The sequence below is a fragment of the Sceloporus undulatus genome, chromosome 2, assembly GCF_019175285.1.
Source record: "Sceloporus undulatus isolate JIND9_A2432 ecotype Alabama chromosome 2, SceUnd_v1.1, whole genome shotgun sequence".
Lineage (NCBI taxonomy): Eukaryota > Metazoa > Chordata > Lepidosauria > Squamata > Phrynosomatidae > Sceloporus > Sceloporus undulatus.
Genome location: NC_056523.1, coordinates 230,824,610 through 230,849,141, shown reverse-complemented (window position 1 = coordinate 230,849,141; position 24,532 = coordinate 230,824,610). Strand labels below are relative to the sequence as shown.

General features: G+C 43.1%; 1 protein-coding gene across 7 annotated transcripts in view; it reads right to left on the bottom strand.

Annotated features, from left to right (window-relative positions):
- Positions 1-24,532, bottom strand: part of POSTN (periostin) — a 114,261-nt gene that overhangs the window by 35,254 nt on the left and 54,475 nt on the right. For all 7 annotated transcript variants that reach the window (XM_042452028.1, XM_042452029.1, XM_042452031.1 and 4 more), the window contains exons 8-10: positions 3,401-3,613; positions 3,050-3,184; positions 2,000-2,148 (exon numbers count right to left, since the gene is read on the bottom strand). In XM_042452028.1, coding sequence (XP_042307962.1) covers positions 2,000-2,148; positions 3,050-3,184; positions 3,401-3,613 — 497 coding nt within the window. The remainder of the gene's footprint in view (positions 1-1,999; positions 2,149-3,049; positions 3,185-3,400; positions 3,614-24,532) is intronic.

Sequence of the window (24,532 nt, the reverse complement as noted above, 5' to 3'; positions counted from 1 at the left end):
GTGTCCTGTTAACCTGGAGAAATGAAACAAGTTCCTTCTTCCTTGTAAGATTTATTCCCAGATACAGATGATATGTGTGTGTGTGTGTGTGTGTGTGTGTGTGTGTGTGTGTGTATCATCCATATCTGGGAATAAATCCTACAAGGAAGAAGGATCGTGTGTGTGTGTGTGTGTGTGTGTGTGTATAATCCGTATCTGGGAATAAATCTTACATGGAAGAAGGATCTTGTGTATGTGTGTGTGTGTATATCTGACTAGCTAAAGAAAGATTGTGTTTCTATTGAAATCAATGGGCCCAACAAAAATGTAAGCAAACCAACATTGAACAGAATGTGATTCAATGTCTCAATACTGGATTTTCTTGGTAAAATCCCAGTTTCACTGAATGTGCCAAATTAATTTACTGTGTTTCCCACTGTATCTATGTATTGTGCACTCTTTCTCACTGTACACATTGAAAAGTGTACCCTGGATGGAATACTTATTAAGACCAGCACTTACAAGGCCCATGTCCATTATTTTGTAGTGCAGTCCTGGGAATGTATGCTGGACAGGGAATCTAGTGTGATTTATTCCCGAGCAAGAATGTGTTGCCTTGCAGCTTTAAACTTGCAGACTTTTGCAATAGGCTTATTACATATAAGAATGCTCTTAAAGACATGGGAGTGTCACTACATTTGACAGTCCTGATAAGAAATCTGTACTAAGAACAAGAGGCTACTGTCAGAACAGAATATGGAGGAACTGAATGGTTCCCAATTGGCAAAGGGGGCAGGAAAAGCTCCATTTTATCACCTTGTCTGTTCAACTTGTATACTAAAAAATTATCATAGGAAGAGCAGGTTTAGACACAGTAGAAAGTGTAAAGATAGTAGTAGTAATAGCAGGTACATTTCTATACCACTTATCAGTGAACTAAGCATTCCCTAAGAAGTTTACAATGTGTAAACTAATTGCCTCCAACAACCTGGGTACTCATTTTGGCAACCTATGGAAGGATGCAAGACTAAGTCGACCCTGGAGCTCTGCCTGGGATCAAACTCACAACCTTGCGGCTGCAGTACAAACATTTAATTCATACTTGTGACTGCAGTACAAGCATTTAACCACTGCACTACCAGGGTGATAGGAGGAAGATACAAGGAAGTAACATCAACAATCTAAGATATGGGGATGACACCATACTCCTAGCAGAAATCATCATGGACTTTGAAGATTTACTAAGGAAGGTCAAAGAAGAAAGTGCAAAGGCAGCTTTACTGCTGAAGATAGAGAAAACTTAGTTAATCACTAAGGAAGATCTACATATATTCAACCTAGATAATAAGGAAATTGAAATAGAGATTTCTGTACCTTGGATCAAACATTGATCAGATTGAAGACTGTAGTCAAGAAATCAGAAGATGATTAGGAATGAAAAGGGCAGCCATGAAAGCACTAGACAAGATCCTAAAGTGTTAAACTATACAACTGGACACTAATGTTGGAATTGTCCTAGCCATTATGTTCCCCATCACTATGTATGGATGTGAGAAAGGGCAGTGAAGAAAGAGGATAGAAAGAAAATCAACTCATTTAATATATGGTGGATGATCAAAAAGACAAACAAATGGGTTCTAGAAAAGATCAAGCCTGAACTCTCACTGGAAGCCACAATGGTGAAATTGAGACTACTGTATTTTGGTCACAAAAGAAGGCACAATGCATTAGAGAAGACAATAATGCTAGGGAAGGTAGAAAGTAGTAGAAAAAGAGGACGATTGCATACCAGATGGCTAGACTGAATGGGCCTGAATCTGCAGGACCTAAGCAGAGTAGTGGAGCATAGATGGGGCTTGGAGATGTTTCAGGATTCCCATTAGTTGGGATCGACTCGAGGGCAGTTAAGAATGACAAAACAATATGTAAGATGTATCCAAGGATCACTCTCTTCCAATTTAAACAGTTCCAGTATGCTTTTCATGTCTGAAATGTTTTCTGAAATTTTACCCTTGCTTACCGTGCGATATACAAACACCCTGAGCTTTTTTCCTCCCAGAGTCTCCAAGAACTGTCCATTGTAGAGGTCATTCAGGCCAATTTTCACTTTCAAAATGTGATTCTGAAGAATCAGTTTGAGGATCCGCTGGTCCATGGTGAGTGTGTCATCTAAGAGTTTGGACATAGAAAATGCATTACGTTTTCTTTATTGTTGTTTTATGCATAAAATTACGATGATAATATGAAATATGCATATGAGCTACATAACAAACTCTGTTAATGTACAAACTGTGCTCCAATTTGTGCTTAGTTTTAGGAAGTACAAATCTGTTTAGTTCCCAATGAAATATTAATCAAATAAATGTGTCATATTTTCCTAAGAATGATCCAGCCTTCTCAGGTGATCCAACTGAAAGAGTGATTCTTTGTATGATGCTATCAGAAGAGGTCTAGCATTCATCTCTTAACTACACTGCAAGTTAAATGTGATTGATTTTTACATAAACTGTCTATTATATTGCATGTTTTTGTATATTTTCTATGTATTAATTAGGGATGCATGAATATCAGTATCAACACATTTTCTCATAAAAGGATTCCCCATTAAATTGTTAACTGCTACAGTCTGGGAGAGACTGTAAAGATTAAATATTGGGTCAGGTTTTTTTTTTTTTTGTGTGCTAAATAAAATGTATATTTTGTGTAGAGTACTTTCTGTGTACAAAAATGTATTTTGCACATTGTTGTGCAACTGTTCTGCATTCTTTCTTTAAAAACAACAACGGAAAGTGAAAAATAATCAGAAATGTGCAAAATCTCTCACCATCTTGCCCCAACAGAGAGATATTTTTTGAAAATGTTGTATTCTTTTGTATAAGAATGAAACAAATGATGGTTACATTCCCAGGATATTACAACGTGTGTTTTTAATATAAGCTTTTTAAGCCTAGCGAGATAATGTTAGTGTCAGTATTCACTATTTTAAGTACTTTTAGTACTATTTTAACTGCTTCATGTAGAACCTTTTGCAGACATTTTTTAGTGCCAGAAAGAGTTTTGGATTGCTTACCAGAAAAAGCCCCATTTAATGGAGCTAGGAGGGTGTATTCTTCCTCTGGCTTTAGAGATGCAGCCAAACCAACCTGAGACACTAAATCTTTGAAAGTCGCTTGTTGTGGACCAGCAAGCTCAATAACCTGTTTAGCTGAAAATGAGAAAGGAAGGGGTGAACAAATCTTAGTTTGCTCCAAAACTCTGACATGAGAAATATTTTCCATAGAGTTCATAGAGTTATATTTATCACTGTAGGCAATAAATGTCTTATTTCTTTGTCATAGACAACGATCAGCTGCTGGTGCAGTCCAATAGTCAGGCTGTACAAGATGTGAATGACATTAGAGGTCATCTATGTGTCACTCACCAGAGTCAGGAATGAGAACGTCGTCTATGAGGTGAATTACGCCATTGCTTGTCACAATGTCTTTGCGGCTGACCATCTTGACTCCATTAATTGTCAAGCTTTCACCATCGCATCCAATTTCAATTGTGTTGCCTTCCAGGGTCTCAAGGGACGCCCCACCCATGATCGCTTCTGAACACTGAAGTGTGTTCAGAATGTGGAACTTCATCAGAGCTGAATGGGGAAGACTTCATAGAGCGGAATGGGGAAGGACACAAAAAGAGCCCGTTGGTTGACCAACACTGGGAGTTCCAGGTTGGAATACTGCAATAATACAAACCTTTTAGACTAAGCCAATGCTGCTATAACAAAGTGCTTTGGAGGGCTTCTTTGTAGCCAGAGAAAAGTATATAATATATATAATCTGTCGTGGGTTTCTTGCGCAGATAAAGCCGAAATGTCCCCGGAAAGCCAAGATGACATAGTTTTTTGTGGGTTTTTCGGGCTATGTGGCCATATTCTAGGAAAAGTTTCTTCTGATGTTTGGCCAGCATCTGTGGTGGTGGAAGATGCCAGCCACAGATGCTGGTGAACATCAGGAAAGAAACTCTTCTAGAAATGGCCACCTGCCCGAAACAAACCCAAAACAAATATGGATTGCCTGCCAGAAAGCCTGCTTCGACTTCACAAGATGACATACTTTTCGTACTTTGGCCACCACATATGAGAAGGCTAATTTATTAGGACTTATTAAAGCTAGGAAATGTTCGAATTAAGTAGAAAAGAGAGGGAAGGACTGCATGGCCAGAGGACAGAGTTCATCTCAGGGGAGGACACAGCCTGTATGCAAGACTTAAGCAGAGCAGTGGAAGGACAGGGTGGTGGGGGGGGGGGGGGTGGGTGGGGTGGGGGGGGGGTTGGGGTGGTGTGGGTGGGCGTGGGGTGGTTGTGGTAGGGGGGGGGGGGGGGTGGGGGGTTGGCGGTGGGGTGGTGTGGGTGGGGTGGTATGGGGGGGTGTGGGGGTTTTGGTGGGTGTGTGTGGGTGTGGTTTGGGGGGGGGGGGTTGGTGGGGTTGGGGGGGGTGTTGGGGGTTTGGGGTGGCCCACCAAAACAAAAAACAAACCACCCACCCAACAACCCCACAGGGCGCGGGGTTGGGGGCGGGGTGGTGTTGTGTGTGGTGGGGTGGTTTGTGGGATTGGGGGTGTGGGGGGGGGGTTGGGTGGTTTGGGGGGGTTGGTGGGGGGTTGGGGTGGGTTGGTGTTGTCTGGGTGTTGTGGGGGGTTTGGTGTGTTTGTGGGGGTGTTTGTGGGTGTTTGTGGTTGTGGTGGGTGGGGGGGGGGGTGTTGGGGTGTTGGGGTGTGTGTGGTTGGGGGGGGGGGGGGGGTGGGGGTTGGTTGGGTGGGGGGGGGGGTGGTGGGGGTGGGGTGGTGTGTGGGTGGGTGTTGGGGTTGGGTTTGGGGTTTGGGGGTGGGGTTGGTGTTGTTGGGGGGGGGGTGGTTTTTGGGTTGGTGGTGTGGTGTGGGGGGGGTGGGGGGGTGTTGGGGGGGTGTGTGGGGGTGGGTGTGGTTGTGGTGTGGGGGGTGGTGGGGGGTTGGTGTGGTGGGTTTGGTGGGTTGTTTGTTGGGGTCGTGGGTGGGGGGGGGTGGGGGGGGTGGTGGGGTGTTCTGGGTGGGGGTAAATCCACCCACCACACACCCAAACACCCACAACAAAACACCCCCACCAAACCACCAACCCCACACACCAACACCAATCCAACCCACACCCCCAACAACACCACCAAAACCAACCCCCCCCACCACCCCCCCCCCCCCCCCCCCACCCCCCCCCCCCCCCCCCACCCCCCCCCCACCCCCCCCCCACTTGGAGATTGATCCCAGCCACAGGGTTCACTGGAGTCCGGAATGTCTCGATGCCAGTTTAAATACAACAATTTATTGCTGTGTTTTAACAGTGTGTAATGGAAGGAAACTTCTAAATTACAATAACATTGTTGCTTAAGGTTTGTAGCAATTGCAATTCTATACATGTTTAGTCACAAAATAACTCAGATTTTTAAGGAAGAGGGTTTCGATTTCAAATGTCATTAGCATAAACCTATGTTTAAACTGAGTATATATATCTATTTATATGGGATTATCTATACATAAATATAATTTGTTGTAAATTAAAACTCAGCTTGGTATTATGGGCTTGTCTTTTCCAATATACCACTATTTATTTATTCTGAATGTTATATTTTATGATATATTTCTGTTAAATTCAGAAAGCTCTCATTAAACTGTGTGACATTAATCCTGTAAGGAATGGAATTTTTTTTTCGGTCTAGATGCAAGCTCTGAGCAAATCTGACGATATGACAATAATATCTGCCTAAGAGAGTTGTGTATGATTTCAGTTATATGTTTTTACTGCTTCATAGCTCAGTTTCTTTCGCCCTTGTGCATTCACTTAGCAAACCAAACCCTCCCCTTCCACCCCCCCCCCCCCCCCCAGTCATCCCAACTTGTTTCCTCCCCCCCCCCCCCCCCCCCCCCCTCCCTCCTCCCCCCCCTCTCCCCCCCACCCCCCCCCCCCCCCCCCCCCCCCCCCCCCCCCACCAATTTTCACAACATTTTCCATTAGCTAAAGATTTCTTCTGTAAGCTGCACAAACCAAAACTGTGCTAAAAATGAATACAACAGTGAAAACTCAAAACACAGGGAATCACAGCTGACAATAACGTTGAGGCGTTAAGAGGTACCTTGCCTTGGATAAAATAGACAAGTTTGTTTTAAGCAGTTTCTCAGGTTTCCATTAAATTCTATTCACATCCACTTTCTACTTCGTCTCCCCATGCTTTTTTCAAAAGTTCACTGAAAAAATGTGCACATTTCTTGCTGATTTTCTTCAGATACACACATATTGCTGTAAATTTTGTCCAAGTGTTGACATTTAACGTGCTTTTAAAAATTACCCTTCCCCAACATATGTGCATCCCCCCATAATAGGTGCATTTTACTGGTATCCTTTTAATGCAGAATTGAGCCAAAAATATTAAGGAACGTGCAAATTTCAGGGTGGCTATAGGCGATACCAGACGCGCATACGCACCTTCCTAAGGCCACAATAGGCTGGGGGAGCGGCCACAAGCATGGCACACCCCTCAGCCCTCATTTATGGATGGGCACCATTTTTAAGGTGCACTGTGCCTACACAGTTTGACGATGGCCTCACGCACAACCGCTCCACATGGACGTGCGTTGATGTCACCTGCGCTGCTGGAGGGTGCTGCGGCGCCCTATCTGTGGCCACAGAAAAGAGCTCCGAAATGGACTCCCTTTGGGCACATGCTTCGTCCTGCGGCAACTCGATTGCACGGGAATGAAACCGGGACAAAGGGCGGGTGGCCCTTTCTCCCATAGCTGTGCCTGTCAGGGTTGTGGTCTGGGGGGTATGCAGCCCCAAGGGATACTCCTTTACCGGCCATCGGGGGGGAACAGCTTTTTGCACTTCTCCATGGTCGCCTGGAAAGAGCTGGATTGGGGGCCGAGGGGTGCTGGCAGGTATGGGTGCCCTGGCCCAACCTTGGCGGAAAGGGCAGATGAGGGCTTGCCCCAAAGGGGACGGTCTGTCGATCTTGTACGCACATAGTATTCTAGTTATACTTTGGTTATAGGTACTTTTATTTTGAATTGTATCCAAAGCAAACAAACTTCTCCCCATCTGTATAGCCACTCATTGGTCCTCACAGGGCGTACCAGATTTTGCCCACTTTTCAAGCACCGAGAGCACTGTAGGTCCTTAGGCAGGAAAACCAATGGCAGGAAGTGGTTTTTCCCCCTTTCCAGAACAAAATGGAATAGTCTGTGTAAAAAAGATGTACGTAACCACTGGGGCCCTTGGTATCCCTGGAGGGTTTGTTCAGGACCTTTCCGTGGATACCAAAATCCATGGATGCGCAAGTCCCATTAAATACTGTGGATAGGAAAATGTCTCACTTATATAAAATGGCCAAAATCAAGATTTGCTTTTTAGAATTTTATCTACTTTTGCTTTTTTCAAGCCATGGATGCTTGAATCCATGCCATAAAGAATCTGTGGGTATGGAGGGCTAACTGTATTCATTCGAAGGTTAAAAATATTTGTTACTATTGGATGGGAGCTCACAAAACCCATAGCCAAACTGTCTGAATTTTTATATTTCTTATGCGGATCAACCTGATTGAACACGTGTGTCCTTTGACCTTTATTTATGCTTAAAGAATGAAAAGGATCAGAGATGCTTTCGTTCTAAAGCAGGAAAATTCAAATCTTTGCTCTTTCTCCACATTGAATACATGTACTAAGAACTCACCATTTTGTACTCTTCAGTGCTAAACCAAAATCTGCTGCCTCAGGCAAAAGACTTGCCTGCCTAAGGGCGGTCAGCCCTGCAAATAAAGTGACTGTTTTCTGTTTTCTTTGTCTTTTCTCCAAGTTATAAAAACCTGTCTTCCGTGGTCAGTCAGTAACTGTTGAATCCATTTCCTGCTCCGTAGCTCTTCAATGTGAGGCTCCTGCTCTTTCGTTTAAACTTTTTGTTCTGTGGATTGTGACAAAATGGACAGCAATGCTTCACCTTTTCCTCCTGAGCAGCCTTCTCTGGCGCCAGTCGGCTAAATCGACCTAGGCAGGCAGTATGGGATTCCCTTTCCTGTAGGCCTGTCTCTCAGTGGCATTCTGACAAGGCAGGTGGTTAACTGGAGGGGACTGAAAAGGCCAGGAGGCATTTAAAAGCCTATTTTGGCCAATCTTTAGCAGCACATGGAACCACTGCCACAGCAGCTAGTAGAGGAAGTTCTACAGCCACACAACAGAGAAAGGGCACCTACTCTGATGCTCAGGGAAGCCATTCAGGTCCATCTTAAGTTTAACCTCACATCTTGTTCTTTCTTCTTTCCCCCCCCAGAGGTATCGTTTAGTCATTGAATCAAATCTTTGGTCCCGATACAGACGTTTAAATGACACATATATCTTAAGAGTGCCAGAATTGGATCGTGGCTTTGCCGCGGCTTCTGGCTTCTTAGGACGCCTTTACATACATTAAACAGACTACTCCAAAGTTACCGAAGGCAGCTTTATTTTGCCTGTCTGTACAGACTCTTTGGAAATGGGTTGTCAAAAATTAACATCTTCAGATAACTTGAAGAGAGCGCAACCAAGATCAATATTGTGAACTTTACTGGTTAATCATAGATAGAAATCATTCGAATCGTTAGAGTTGGACGAGACCACAAGGGCATCCAGTCCAACCCCTGCCATGCAGGGAAATCAAATCAAAGCATCCCCAACAGATGGGCCATCCCAATCTCTGCTTCTTAAGACCTTCAAGAAGGAGACTCCACTCCACTCGAGGGAGTTGTTCCACTGTGGAACAGCCCTTACTGTTAAGTTGTATTACATTGTTGTATACAGCGGGAACACCACATACTCTTTGGTAAGGGATGTAGGTACCCCTGATGAAGGTGGAAAAAACTGCAAAAATTACCCCCCCCCACACACACACACACACGTTCTTTAAAACTAAGAGGAAGATTTAGGTCTTACAGCACACTCTGTGTCAATATCCACCAGACACTGACCATCGAATTGTTGCTGGAGGACCTACAATAAATCGTGTTCTCTTAGGACCTCTGGTCTCCAATGCAACCAAAAGTGGCTACACTTAGGAGCTTATCAATGGCTTTTTCTCCCAGATAAACAGGCGAAAAAACCATTAAAAAAGGCTGGTTATTGCACCGTTCTGTGCCCAGGTTGGAGGCTCCCATACTTTTGCTTTTTCTCCCCATCTCAGCAGAAAAAGCTGGTGCCAATACTCTCCTTAGAGAGAGCACCTATTGCCTTGCTTTATGTACTGGTGGGAATACTGTAGTGTTTTTGTGCGACATTGAACCTCCTCTCCTCCATCTCTCATGCTCCCATTTAAAAAGATCAAGTAGAGAATCTGGGAAAAGATTTTTTCAAACTTCAGGCCCAGGGCGCCGTGACTAGTTGGAGTAAAACTGTGCCTGTTACAGACTGCAAAATAACGCTGCTTCGGGCTTTTTGGAGGTATGCTGTTTAAATGATTGCATGGGCCTAAGAATCCAGAAGCTGCACCAAAGCTGCCCTCCAGTGCTTAGGAATGGAGTGTGGCATTGGTGTCGACCTCCAGACTCTTAGGGCCCATGCCTCATCTAAATAGCATTACTCCAAAGAGACCGAAGCAGCTTTATTTTGGCAGTCATGTAAACAGGCCTATATGTTCTATGATTGAATTCGGTTGAACTCCCTCTGGACCCCAGCTCTTGCGCAGTTTTGCTATTATTATTATTTTTTCTACATTGCTAGTTGTGTGGCCTATTAAAGCAACCCCAAAAATGTGATATCCTTTGAATAACCAGAGGGTTGGGCCCAGTTGAAGACCACCATAAGTCCACATTTTTGAAGTTAAAAAATAAACACATTGTCTCCCTAATCACTGTCCCTTTTAGCCTAATTTAGTCGATGTTTCTCCCTACTTATCTTATTTCTTGGGCAATTTTGATTCCTAGAATGGGCAGAGAAAGGGAAACTAGAAAAGCTAATGAGGCAATTTCTTTGTTTGTTTTCAACATTGCTTCACCAGCAGTACACAAGAAGAGAGGATTGTGGCTTCTACAATTGTCATATCTTTTTCCCTAGCCTTGACACCTTCACATCCATCGCCCAGCCATTGTTCTATTTGTAATAGTAACAGTTATGCCAAGCTTTCCTACTGAAAGGTCACAAGATTGCTGCCACATACATCCAAAGGACAAAGGAGAGGGAAATTAATCGCATGATATGCCCTAAGATGACATTAAACAGTTTCATCGGGGATGTGTTTGAATTGAAACAAATTTAAAACTCTGACATGGGCCAAAACTCCACGTTCAGACGAGGTTGTTCAATTTACTTAGAAGATGAAGATAATCCCTTTGAGAGAGTTAGTGGACATGGTTTATTCGAGTGATTACTTCCAACATCTGTTGCTAACGCTTTAGCATGACTCCCTTGATCCCTTTCTTGCTTTCTTTTGTAATCAAGCAAGGTAAAGCTTTCACTCCTACACCTCCTGCGTATCCAACTGTCGTTTTTTTTTAAATGACAAGGGACAGCATGTTAGCTGCAAGCACTTCAAACAAGGTTCAATGGGAGTTTTTTTCCTTTTTTAAGAAAGGCAATTTATGGGGGTACACCGGTATACTATTTGCGCTTGCCTGAGAATATTTAATGTACAAAATTTCATTACTAGAGTTAGTGTGGAGAGAGCCAGTGTGGTGTTGTAATGGTTTGAAGTTGGACTCGGACTCTGGGAAACAAATATCGCCTTAGCCGCAAAAACCCACCCAAATGACCTTCAGCAACTCACATTCTCTCAGGTCTCAGGGAAGGCAAGGACAAACCCCCTTCCAAAACAATTCTTGACAAAGAAAATATCATGATAGGTTCATCACCTTTGAGTCACCATAAATTGGGAACTGACCTTGAAGGCACACAGCAGCAGCAGCAACACACAACAACCACTGATGGAGGGCTTCCCATTGTCTGTGACTACTCTGTGAATTACTTGTTGTGTAAACTGCACCAGTCAACTTTGAAAAATTATGGTGAAACTTATGAAAGAGAAGATACTTCAATCAACATCAGGCCTTTGTCTTGCAAACTCAAGGGCTTTGACTCTTTGATTGATCTTGGGACTTTATCACCGATGAGGCATTTATCTTAATTGAATGAAAAGAAAGTGGGCCAGAACGCATTCACATACATTCGCTAGGTCAGCGACTTTATTTGAGTGCGAAATTGCGTTGTTTGTGTAACTGGCTTCCCGTTGCCTGAAATAGCGTTTGGTGTCTATTCATGCCCAAACGTGAAACCCCCATTATTGATTCGACTGGACTTCCCATTGCGTGCGTCGCCCGCGTTATCGCGACATAATGCTCACCCACCCCCACCACCCCCATTGCTTGCGTTTCAGATTGCCATTGGATTTTAACTTGCCCATTGCCCTTGGCTGAATACAACTCCTATTCTCTGAAATGTGGGTCTTCCTTTTTTCCTACTGCCCTTCCACTTTGCCAAAAGCACTGTTATCTTTTGACAATAATGCTGAAATATATCAGTAATGCCTTCTCATGGTTATGTCCAAAGTAGGCCAGTCTTCGTTAGTCAACCTTTGTTTTAGGGAGAGTTCAGGTTTGATTTGCTCTAGGACCCATTTATTGTCTTTCTGGAAGTCCACAGTATTTCAAACTCATCTCTAGCATCCACATCTTAAATGAGTTAATTTTCTTCCTATCAGCTTCTTCACTGTCATTTTTACAAAAGCCCTACCTAGACATGGACATTGATGGCATGGACAATCCTAACTTCAGCCATTCAAATTATATATCTTTACACTTCCTGCATCTTTTCTAGTTGCCTTTATAGCGCCCTTCCACATTCTAGTCTTCTTTAGGTTCTTGACTTGCAGTCTCCATTCTGATACCATTGACCCCAAAGTATACTAAACTTTTGAACTATTTCAGTGTCTAAGCTCTTCCTGCATGGGCCAAAAAAAACTATTCCCACCTCCCCACCCCTTCTAGCCTTTTCTTCTCCAGATCTGCCTGTCTCAAAACCAGGTTTTGACGCCAAAACATCTGGACAACGTCTGATGATGCTTCCACTCCAGAACTGGTGTGTAACCCCCGTAAAAATGGCTTTTAAAAAAACTTATCTGTTACTCAAGATCTTCTGAAAAATCTGGAGTCCTCTGTTTTCTACACTATGGTGCGCCGTGCTCTGGATGTTGTGTTGTGTCTTTGACACATATCTGTACTGCATGGTTTGCTTGAGATGCCCCGCAATATGATAATTATTGTTAGGCACCTTGTTGTCTCCAGAATGATCGACCTATGGAGCAGATATGCTGGGGCAGTCAGTGGCACCTATTCATAAAGCCATGTGTGTGGGAAACAGGGAAGGGCCAGGGGAACCAGTGGATGTTGCGGAGCGATAGGGCCAGAATACTCCAGCCTGCCCTCCAACGTTTCTAGGCCCCATGCAGATAGGGCCTTCATTGTCTCCTTAACGTTACGTCAATTATCTTGGTTCTATTTTGTTTTCTTCACCATTCAACTGTTAGGACCTGCTTTGCACTTTCTTCCTCACTTTTTTCTGAGTACTATCCACATCTTTGCTATTTTCTGCTAGGGTATGGTGTCATCTGCATATTCTTAAAGTTTGATGTTCCTTCCTCTTACATGACTTACATCCTAATATGCGTAACAGTCACTAAGGCAATTAAAGGCGCGTTACAGACGGCCAGAAATGGGGGCCGTCTCGTGGCGCCGCCGGTTGTGCAGCGTCCCGGAACCGGCAGCAGCCAAACGGCACGGTTCCCAGGACGCTTCCAGACGGAGTGCGCAAATCGCGCTCCTTCTTGCTCCCTGGAAGAGACGCCGCGAGGCGCTAGTTGCGCACTCGCTGGGTTCATTTCCGGGGCGACGGCCGACGCAGAGCGTTTCTGTTACGTCAAGATGCCGTCGGCCCCGTGGAACGGCACCGCCCCTTGTTACAGACACGAGTCGTAACAAGAGTAGGGGCACCTAGAAGGAGACGCCCCTTTTTAAACTGGGACTTCCTGAGGGAGCGTCCAAACTGGCGGATGTAACCCGCCAAAGAGAACCATTTAAGATCTGGAATTTGTGACATGACCTCCTTTCAGCTATTCTTTTCCTAAGAGGACATCCACACAACTGCTTGCCTTGTAAATAATCTGAGGCTGATTTCATGCTGCCCTGTGGGGGATATTGGGCCTAATTAGTACAGAAATACAAGTGTGTGAGAAGGTACCCCTCTCCCTGCTTTCTATGGTCTATTCCTCTCATGTTATGTGCAAGTGACATGTACACAAGATGCGTGAAGCACTTATATGTTGGTTTGTAGCTGCTTGCCCACTGGTGAAGCTTATGTAGGGAGGGCAATAGGAGAAAAATGAAGAGGAAATATATGGTCAATGATAAAGACAAGGGCAGCTCAAGAGCAAGGGACAATTGCACAAAGGAAGAGAAAGGGCAGTGAACTCATTTTCAAATGAGATAAAAAACAGAAGAGAAAGAAAAGGAGGAGGTGGGGTCTGAGGGCGATGAGGGAAGATGTGCGTAGAGGAGAAGATTTTTCTCACCCAGATCATCACGCCTCCCAACCACCGTTCATGGGAAGGGCGAGGACCTCCACTCCACAAGAAACTTCAGCCCATATAGTAAAAAACTGCTACATAACTTTTCTTTTAACAGAGAAGCTGAACACAAAGTAATGCTTTTGTACCCGTTGTACCTGGGCTTTTAAAAACACCTCTTTATGATAAATTGACCTTGCTATAAGCAAACCTATCTGCTACTAAAACATGTACAGTCTTTGTAGCTGTCAGACTTATTTACAAGAATTTGTCCTCCTGTACTGAAAAATGTTGCAGAAATTTTTTTTCCCTTCAGAGGCCCACCTTGTCACCCATGATCCTATCCAAGACTCCACGTGGACAGTTCTCACACAGCTTCATTGGTATGTGCGAAGAGTGTGTAATGCCCAGGTTTTCAAGACTATTCCATTACACCTGATTTTAAAGGCAGCAGCCTGAGATCAAAACAGCAGCACCATAAGAACATCTGACAACATGTCTGCACACTGGTTAGTTACAACCTTTCCCGCTTTTAACGTAGACGTATATGTTCACAATCATTCCTACAGCCTTTTCCCAGTTGTCTTGATTATTATGTTTTGCTTGGTTTAATAAGAAATTTGAAATATTGAACTGTACCCTGGGGCCGCACTTATTCTGGATTACCTTCCCTCTATCACAAGCAACTTACTTATCAGTATGTCCTTTCTGACGAGGATTCCTTAGGTGCGATAAAAACCAATAACACAATACATAAACATTGCGAGTTGCATTCTTATACAGGTTCATGAAGTACCTCCCATTTAAAACTTGGTGGGGGACTTATTTTTGGAGTATATACACATTGGATGACTTTTTCAAGGACATTTGCGAGTCCGGAAATGGGTGCCTGTATTGTGAGGAAACATTCTTTCTAAGATTGTACATATCTTGGCTGCCAATGTCTATTTGATTGAAATACCCAAATACATTGGCCTGTTTACTAGTCTTTCAGAACAGACACCAAGTGAGGTAGGCACGTCCTTTTTTTACCACTAATAACTGATTTAAATGAGGGCCAAGAAGATACACCATCCAACCATTAATTTTGAGTCCTATTCTCTCTCACTCTGCCGAGATGGATGCATTCCTCTCTCTATTTGCTCCTCTGTTCTCATGGTACACAGTCACCCAGTGCCTAGGCACAGTGCCGTTTGTCCGGGACTGTCATCAGGAAACATACAGATGAACCACAAGGTTTATTTGGGAAGGGTTATTGCTCCAAAGCTTAAGTGTTTCGCCAAAGTATAACAAGGCTATACTTTGGTAAGCACTAATTTTAACAAGCATTCAAACAAAAACTGCAGTCGATGGCGCTGATATGTTACCATTAGATTTTCTATTTCATGATTTAATTAGGCTAATCCAGTCCACGAGCAAGAATTGGCATGTCAAGTGAATCAATGCTTGTTGACTGCTGTGCCTATGAATTTACCCTTTCTATCCAATCAGCGATTCAGAAAACCACAATCTCTCCAAAGGCTCACAAGACAGGAAATTTGCCCTGCCCAAATCTAAAACACAGCATAAATTTGACCGTAAAACAGCCAGTTTTTTTGGGAGGGAAATGACTGTGCATGCTGCCTCTTAAACGACAAAACTTGGAGAAAGGGGTCCGTGCTAGCAGAATAAATTGATCTCCAGTTTGAGAAAACACCAAACAATGTTCTCAGTTTGGGGGTGCAGAAGCCAATAGGAGAACCTGGGGCCTGAATATTTCCCTCGGAGGTCAGAGAATATTGGGGATCTATGACCTGTATTATTAACAAGGCACTTGTTCAACTTCCTAAATCATTGTGTTTCTTTAATGGCAGATTTGCTCTGTGTTCCTGGACATTTTCATAGCAATTATTTTTTGTTTTTTATAGACATATCTTTTCATTTGAAATTTTAAAGTCTTTGTTGATTGCAGTTGGATTGGTACGGAAGAGGTCAAATTCGCCTTCTGGAGCTTCTGTTAAGAATGGAAAGAATATTTAAACATATAACTATTCAAATTATTGGTGAAGAATGGATTTTCCCAAATGCAATGAACCCGACAGGGCGAAATTCTGCGGTGACGGCAAGCAAATGTTCACAGCTTGCCCAACTTATTCTGTCACAAACGACAGTTTGTTTTATACCTAAAAATTGCTTTTTGATAGGAGAACAATTGGTAAATTGTGCAGGTTCTTTTTTCTAAGATAGGTCTCGGATTCTGGTGGGCGTGGTTTCAGGGCTGTGTCGGCTGGATCGGCGAGTCCCTCTGGACACGGGGGCGCCTGCGTCAGAGCGATGCCGGTAGGTTATTGCCATGCGGGGGCAACACCAGGCCCACAGCGTCCTCCGTTGGCAAGAGCTAGGGCAGCGATGCATATGCGGTTGATGGAGCGTTGACAACCACCCATACTTCTTCTTGCCATCCCGAAGCTTGGCCGTGGCCCAAGCAACTTGTTCCTCCCTTCCGTACTGGGCTTGAAAGATACAGAATCCAGACCCTCATTGCATTGGGCCAACTCCTACATTTGCATTGCTTTGCTCCTTGGTTATGTTAATAAAGTTGGGGCTTTACCTCCACTATGTTGTGGTTTATTTGTTTGTCCGGGGGAGGCGTCCTCTGAGGACAAATGCGTCACCTTGTGCAGGTTCTTTTTCTACAGTAGTGAGAAGCGAATCCTCAAATTGGTTCCTGTCTCCCAGCAATTCTGAGACAGGGCTTATTAATTGTCGATTCAAATTTTGTCCCATCTTAAGGAAAAGAAACTAGCCCTTTCCCTCAATGATGGAATAAACACGCTCCAGATACTAAGTGTCCCAAAAACACACTCAGAAATAATCAAAGTTTGAGACCATTTTTACTGCCTTGGGTTCACTGCTAGGGAAATTTCTATGAAATTGTCGGTTATTTGTGGCCCCGGGTTTCTGACAGCGGAAGGCTAAATGTCCCCCAAATTCATTTCCAAGGATTCCTAGCATTGAGCCAGGGTAGTTAAGAGGTCTCAAACTAGACTATTTAGCAGTGGTTTTTGGACCCAAATCACCCAAAACGCTCACCTCCTCCTCAAAATTACCACCTCCCGGTTAGGACGGATTTTTTCCCTATTACAACCTGAAAAGGATCCAAGTCGGTTAAGTACCAATGTTTCATTTACTTCCGTGCGGGGACTGCCAATTCTTCACTGGACTGACACAAGTGGTCACCCTACTCTTGGGTAGGCAGGACTCTCCAAATACTATACCTACAAAGACCTAACCTTATGCACTATACACCTGCAAACGCTGTATCTGCAGAAGGAAATTTGTCAATCTTAAAAATGTTTGATCAAAGGCAAGGCAAAGCTACGCTGTACCATACCGCTGCAGATCAGGACGTGGACAGCCACTATCATGGAATGGCCTGAATCCATTCAAGGACCATAAGGAACTACGAAATTAAGCTATTTCCCAATGCATAAGGTCTAGACCAACAAGCTAACGGTCAAAGAACATGCCCACCGACTTTTTGTATCTCTCAAACGACACAAAAGGTTAATCTGATTCATGCAAATTCCAAAGAAAATTTAAGGAGCTGTAAGCATTCACAACCTCTGCCACTCTATTTCCTGAGCTTTTATTTTTTTTAGGATCTGGGAAAAAGGCAGAAGAAAAATCTCCTAAAGACTGCTGACAATATTGAATCCACGTGCTAGGTCAAAGTGCTGCCTTGTCTTCCCAAGAAAACAGTATATGCCCTTGTTGTAGGCTACCATCAGGGTGGTAGGTGGCTTTGTCCCAGTTTTGTTGATGTTATTTGCCATCAAATAAACTACCGTTTATACCACCTATGAATTATAGACTTCCAAGATCCTGGCCATCAAGAGCCCCTGTTCTTGTTTGCAACCCCAGTGCCCTGGCTTCCTTGCTGAATCACTCCATCTTCTAGTGTGACGTCATCCTCTCTTCCTGTGGCTTCCACTTTACAATCACTACTCTCTTTTCCAATGTCATCTCATATCATGCCGAAGAGTGACAATTGGCCCCTTGCGGGTCAGCAAAGATACTAATACAATGATGGCAGTTCACCACAGTTTTATACCTAAACAGTTTTTCATTATCTTCCAATTCTCGTGAAAGCCTATGTGATATCCACAACACACCACACCAAAACATAATCTTGTGCAGCCATCTTGTTTGATCTCTCAATATTATTTATATATTTATTTCCTTATTTTAGCAGATTTAGTCGATTTAGTAGATTTTGTAATTTTGTACAACGAAGGAACCTCGCATGACACCAAACAGGGGAAAATAAGGAATACGAATGGTCGATCTGGGAAATGGGCACCAACGGTTCACTCTCTTATACTCCCCATTGAAAGGCATATAATATATATCTATATATATATAATATATATATATTATGAAGTTAAACTTGAGGTTACATGATTCAATCCAGAATGACTTTCATTAGGAATCCATAGACTCACATGGGGCCCCAGTCCAATCCCCAGCCCTGCAGGAGCTCACCAGCACCCCAGCAGGGAGGTATATACTGGCCAGGATACTCTAGGCTTCTTTCGGAGTCAGTATTCTGGATCCCTCCCCCCCCCCATACTTGGGCAGGCCAAGCTACAGTGGGTGGCTTGTCCTACAAGTGTCAAACCACATGGCTGGGCATTCTAATTGTGACCTAGAGGGAGTGACCCATGCCAAACAGCAGCAGCTCTGGGCAGCCACAGCGGGGGCTTCTTGCCCAGTGTCAGTGCGAGTGCTCCTGATATTTGGGAAGCTCTGAAAAAAAATCCTGAGCCCTTTCAAAATTGCATTAGACAGATGGTCTGGGATTGCTGGCGAACTTTCTTTCACACGAAGACAGTCCGCAGTAAGTAATCAGTGTCATGAACACAGGGTGGCACAAGGGTGGAGGGGGGAAAAGACCAATTTCATTTGGCCCATGTAGATACATCCTTAGACATGTTTCTTGTTAACCTGGACTTCAGGAGGGGGTGGAACACACTCATCCTTGGAAAGTCTTTCAGAGAGGCTGGATGGCATTGTTGAGGATGCTTTGATGTGATTTCCTGATGGCAGGCGGTTGGACCTGGATGGCCCTGGGGGTCTCTCCAACACTATGATTATATGGAATTCAGGATTGAATTAGCCTTTTGAACAGTCAAGGGCTGGAAATGGTGGAAACCGACCTCCCCACTTGGTACAGTTCTGTAACAAAAGCAAACTGTACCCAACAGAGGAACCACATGTTTAACCATATATGTTTATCTCTAAAAGGGCTCGAGCATAGAAAACTGTTAACAATGTTATGAAAATCTACTTGGAATACCAATTTTATTGAATTAAATATCACTATCTTTAGACGTTGCATCAATTTATACTACATTTATTTTGGTGTGTCGAGTTCTCATTTTTTTTTCCATTTAAGGATACCATTTCATTTCATTTATATGCTTAAAAGAGGTGAACTCTTATGAAGAAAGGAAAACCGAAAACTACTCTGAGAGAAGAAAGAAAAGCTCATCTTCTGCTTCAATGAAGTCTTGTTGAATGGTATATTTCCAACGGGGGTCAGTACACGGTCCAGACATGAACAACACCATTTGTCGGCAACTGGTTGCCATGGGATAATTTGGCAACGTTAAACAGTGACAACCTATATTTGAATAATGATGCGAGCAGACTGTTAAGTACAGAACTTTCTATATTATTGGACTGCTCTTTTTAAACCGTTGGCAAAAAACTAGAGGAATTACACAGGCATATTTAGATTTAAATTATTTCTTCATTTTTATTCTTGTTCATAAACCTGTTTTATGCGAGTGCCGTGCTGATATAAAATGTGCTGGAAATATCTGAATTGTACACGCGTATTTTGCAACAGAACTTCCTCTTGGCTTCTTGCTTGTCAACATATTATTGATAGGTTGGTGCAATCATGGTTTTTAAGCTGACTGCAGTTAAAGATTAGCACCGGGTTTTGTGTTGGGATGCACCTGCCAGTTTTTACTCTGACTTATGGTGACTCCATTTCTAAGTTTTTCTTGGCCCAAGATTTCTCAGACGGAGTTTGCCATTTCCTGCTTTGAGGCTTGGAGTTGAGAGTCTAAATAGCCCAAGATCACCCAGTGAGTTTCCATGGCTCACACAGGGGATTCAAACTCTGGTATCTTGGGAATGCTATTCCAACACTTAAACCACTAAAAATCATGTGCCTGTTCTCAAACCTATGTTAGGTCTTCCTTTTCCATATTATATTATCTGTCAATACCTTATTCTTAAATCTTAATGGCTTGGTTCCCCAACTATTTGGTTTTAAATCAATGAGACTGCTTACATATTAATATTGGCTCTCTCCAGTAAAGTAGAACTGGTACAGTTTTTTAGGCTCTTTAAACTCTGTTCTTTTAGTGCATTTTATCTGCGCTGTTTTGTATGTTCTGTTATTGTTTTAATATTGGTAAACTGCCTTGAATTCATCAGTAATAGATGGCTTAGTTGGAACTACAGGAATTGCAGATAAATGTTTTCTAGAAATAATCTTCTAAATAACTTTTCACTAATATGAATTGCCCATGCTTCCACGACTTTAAGGTTAATGTTGATAGTCTGTGTAAGAGAGGGGAAGGAGGAGGAAACAGGTGGAACAAAACTTTACCCCATTGGGATAGTGATTTAATATGAAGATCTTGGTTGTTGTCCCTAGACACCACCGTCATTCCATTCCTAAGGTCCTTTGTCCCCGCAAGCGCTTGTTGACCATGTGGTTATGGAGGTGCATTGTACAGTTCAATCTTTACACTTTTCAATCAGGCACTGGGATTCCTGAGGGAAAAGATTCAATTAGACTTTTACAGAACATCGGTTCAGTCCGCCAGTACGCAGCATATTTCTCCTCCATAACTAAAACCATCTTACATCTTCCCAGACAAGCCCCTATGCTTGCATTGCATTAACATCCTTGTCCTGCTGCTTGAACGTCCCACTACTGGCTATCAACTGATTTTGTTTCCTGCAGCTATTTTCTGGGAATCTTTAAAAAAACATTTACGTTCCACATTATACGGTAATGCTTTATTTGGTGACCAACAGATTTGTAAAATCTATTACACTAGATTTCCAAGCTTCATATGCTTCTCGTCAGGCCAGAAGATGGTAATCAGCAGAGACAGGAAATACCAGTGACAGTGTTGTGCTCCTGGGATCTTATTGGACCTTGTACATCTTTTTTTTTTTTTTGCTTTCTGACTGCTAGGGTTCCCTTGCAACCTTTCCTGGAATTGGAAATCTGCTTTCTTCACATTATCTTTGTTTTTATTCCATTTTTCTGTTTTAGGCAAACGGTTGTTACATCAAGGTGCTCGATTTCTCTGTTCCCCCAGATACATAGTTTGGAAAAAGTTACTTTATAAAAGTAATTCAATTACATGACCCCCCCCCCCCCCACCAAAAGCTGGCATTTTTGTACTTTTTCTGCATGTTTTCTAGTAAAAAAAGGGGGGAGGGTTCCCTCTCATAATTGCCCCAGGAAGCATCTTTACACTCCATTCCATCATCATAGCCGAGAAAAAGTATCAAGTTATAACATCTTCTTGGTGTTGATGTGTGCCTCAAGTCATTTCCAGCTTATAGAAACCCTAAGACACAACTATCATGGAGTTTTTCTTGGCAAGTTTGTCAGAGGGGGTTTGTTGGGTTGACATTGCTCCCCGTCGAGGATGAGAGAATTTGACTTGTCCAGGGTCTCTCAGCTAGGGTTCCTAGGCTGAGCACAGGATTCAAACCCTGTTCTCCAGAGCTCATAGTCCAGTACACAACAAAACCTACTAAAACAACACTGACTCTCGGATATGACTACTGAGATGGAGCAAAAATCTTTGGATACTATTTCCTTTAGGAAACTGCCGGCTTAAATAAACTCTGAATCTAAGCGAAATCTGGTCCTTTTGCCTTTTCACTCTGTCAAGCTAGGGATTTCATGAGGGAATTCCTGGCTGAACCATATCCACGACATTACTACAACCTAAAAGAAAATAGTGGTATAGTTGCTTCACACTGTTTTGCAAAAGGTCATCATTATGCCCTTGGACCCCTCCCAACATGTTATCCCTCTGAAGTATACTCTGTTGGGGCCCAAATGATCAGCATTTTTACACCACCTTCCTCTCTCTCAGTTCATTTCCATTCTTTCCCTTCCTTCTCTTTTTGCCCCCTTCTTTCCCCACGTACTGACAATATTGTTTGTGCAACCATTCCTTCCCTCCTGCTGCAATAGTTTACAAGTCCATATTCAATATACATAATTACACGGTCCCAAAAAAAGTCCCCGGCTTCATTGCTTGGTGCAAAGAATGTATTAAGAGGCCCGGCCCTTCAACTTCTTCTCTCAGCTTTGCTAAAAGCGGAGTATTTTGGTCGAGGTAGCTCCACGCTGCCCAAACGTTCCTGGGACTGATCTATGGGAGCAACTGAAAGAAAGAGAGAAAGAATGAGCGAGACACTTGGTGCAATCTGTTCAGTTCTCTGGCTAAATTACTTTCTCATCTCTCTTTTAACTGTTGGCATTTGCATCTGGCGGAAATTTATCCTTGCTTTAGTTCCTTGTATATTCATTGTTTTAATTCCTCGATTTACCGTGTGATAAACTGTTATAGGCCATCGAAAATCTGGAAAAATTAAAGGAGGAAATCCCAAAGGAAAAGAAGCCTTCATTCAGGCTTCCTTTACATGGCTGAGCACATTTCCAAGTGGGCTACAGAACTAAAGTTTGCTATTTGCTAATTCAAAAAGCAAGTTGCTAGGGAGGACTAAAAATATATTCTCTCTCCAGTTCTATCACTGCCCAGTTTACATTTACACTATTTTTCATGACAGAAAATTACTGGGTCCTAAAAAGACGAGGGGGGGGTGAGAGAGAAAGTATTCCTTTGAAGACTTTCACTTGTCACACTTAGTTTTTTGCAAATGAAGTTTTCAAAGGAATACTTCCTAGTCGAACAATAAATATGTACCTGCCGGACAGGCCACGTTAACCTTCAATCTTCATGTAGCCCAGGGCCGCCATCATATACGAAAGTTCTGCCAGAAGACCAAAATACCAGAAAACATCATTTTCTTTCCCCAGTTGTTTGCCATCTTAACCTCTCGTTTCCCCGCTCCACCACAACTCTTTATCAAATCAACACAAAGTGGCTTACTAGAATTGAAACATATTATATTTCAAACTAACAGGAAACCCCAACCAAAATGCAAACGCCATTGGTACACCACCATTTACCATCAAAGTCCTCCTTATCTTCATTGATTTGTTAAAGTAGGTATGGCAGATGGAAGACTTCTAGATATACCAGGCGATTTCTAGGTAGGGCTAATCCCTGATGAATCCCTGGAGAAGAAATATTGCTGCCTCTTCAGATTGGTGATACTTCCTATGTTCTTATGTTCTGTCCTTTAAAAAACCAACAGAAAAGGCAGGCGGTGTTGGGTGAATTGAACAAAACAACAACAAAAAACATGCAGTCAATGTAAAATGGTGTGTTGTGTGTGTTGTGGGCCTTCAAGTTGTTTCTGATTTATGATCCCCTAGAGGGATTTCTTGGCAAGATTGGTTCAGAGGAATTTGCCCATTGCCTAAGGCCTCTAGCGCCTATGACTCCCCGAGGTTACCCGTGGGCTGATAGCCAAGCTGGGAATTAACCCCTGATTTACAGAGTGTAGTCAAACCAATCTGCCATGTGGCTCTCCAAGTTAAAATTGTTGTTGTTGGTTGTCAATTTGTATTTTTCAAGTTGTTAGACGTTATGGCAATCCTAAGGCAAACCTATCGTGGTATTTCTTGGCACGATTGTTAAGGGAGGATTGCCATTGCCTTCTTCTGAGGCTGAGAGAATGTGACTTCCCCAAGGTCCCCCGATAGGTTCATGGGAAAAATGAGAATTGAATTCTGGTCTCTAGAGTCGTCGTCGGATCACTACATTAAAACTTTAGTGTAAAGACTAAAGTAGACAATAGAAGAGTAAGCTGAAGGGAAATGGTCTTTTGCCTAAAAGCTAGACGACAGTGGGACAACCTTTATACAGGGAAAGATATTCCACGATCTTGCTTGTCTTTACCAAATGGCTTCTGTCTCAATTCCCCTAATCTCACATAAACCAGAAAACTGATGTGAAAGAGCCTGTGCTTCACTCATTGAGGATTCATGTGGGAGTAGATGGGTGAACAAGGCAGGAAAGGACACGTTCATTCTGGGGATGATCATGTAACGTTCGGGTTATAGCTCAGCCATTTGGGCTTCAGATAAACCATTGATGGTAATAATCTAGAGGTAGTTCTTCCAAACTTTGGTATTCAGATGTTTGGACATCATTGTCCCGAAGCTCAATGGTCTTGCCAACCGTCAGGAATTTCTTCGGGGAAATGATATCCAAAACATCTGGAAGGGCCACCAGTTGGGAACTAATGTTCTAAAACTAAACTAATGTTTATGGACTACCTTTAAGGCAACCACAGAGGGGGAAAATCTCGTTGCAGCCATACCTCTGTAATCCACAGATCCCCTTATCCACAGATCCAAACATCCATCGGTTTTGATTTTTTTTAAACGTATTAATCTCCAAAAACAGCAATCCTTCATTTTGCCATTCTATATAAGGGGACACACTTTTACTACCCGCTGTCTATAAGGGACCTTGAGGGTCTTCACGGATTTTGGGCCCATGGGGGGGGGGGGTTCCTGAAACCAAACCCAATGGATATCAAGGGCCCCAATGTACTATTGTGTCTTTCATGGGTGAGGGATGTTCCACCTTACCAATATTTTGTCATTTTGCATCTCCATGTTTTACCATAGTTAGAAAAGGCTTATATCAATTCTTAATCCTGTGTACCCATAACGAATCATCGAATGCACCCCCCACAAGTCATTTAGTCCAGCTCTGCCATAATGCAGTCCTGAGATT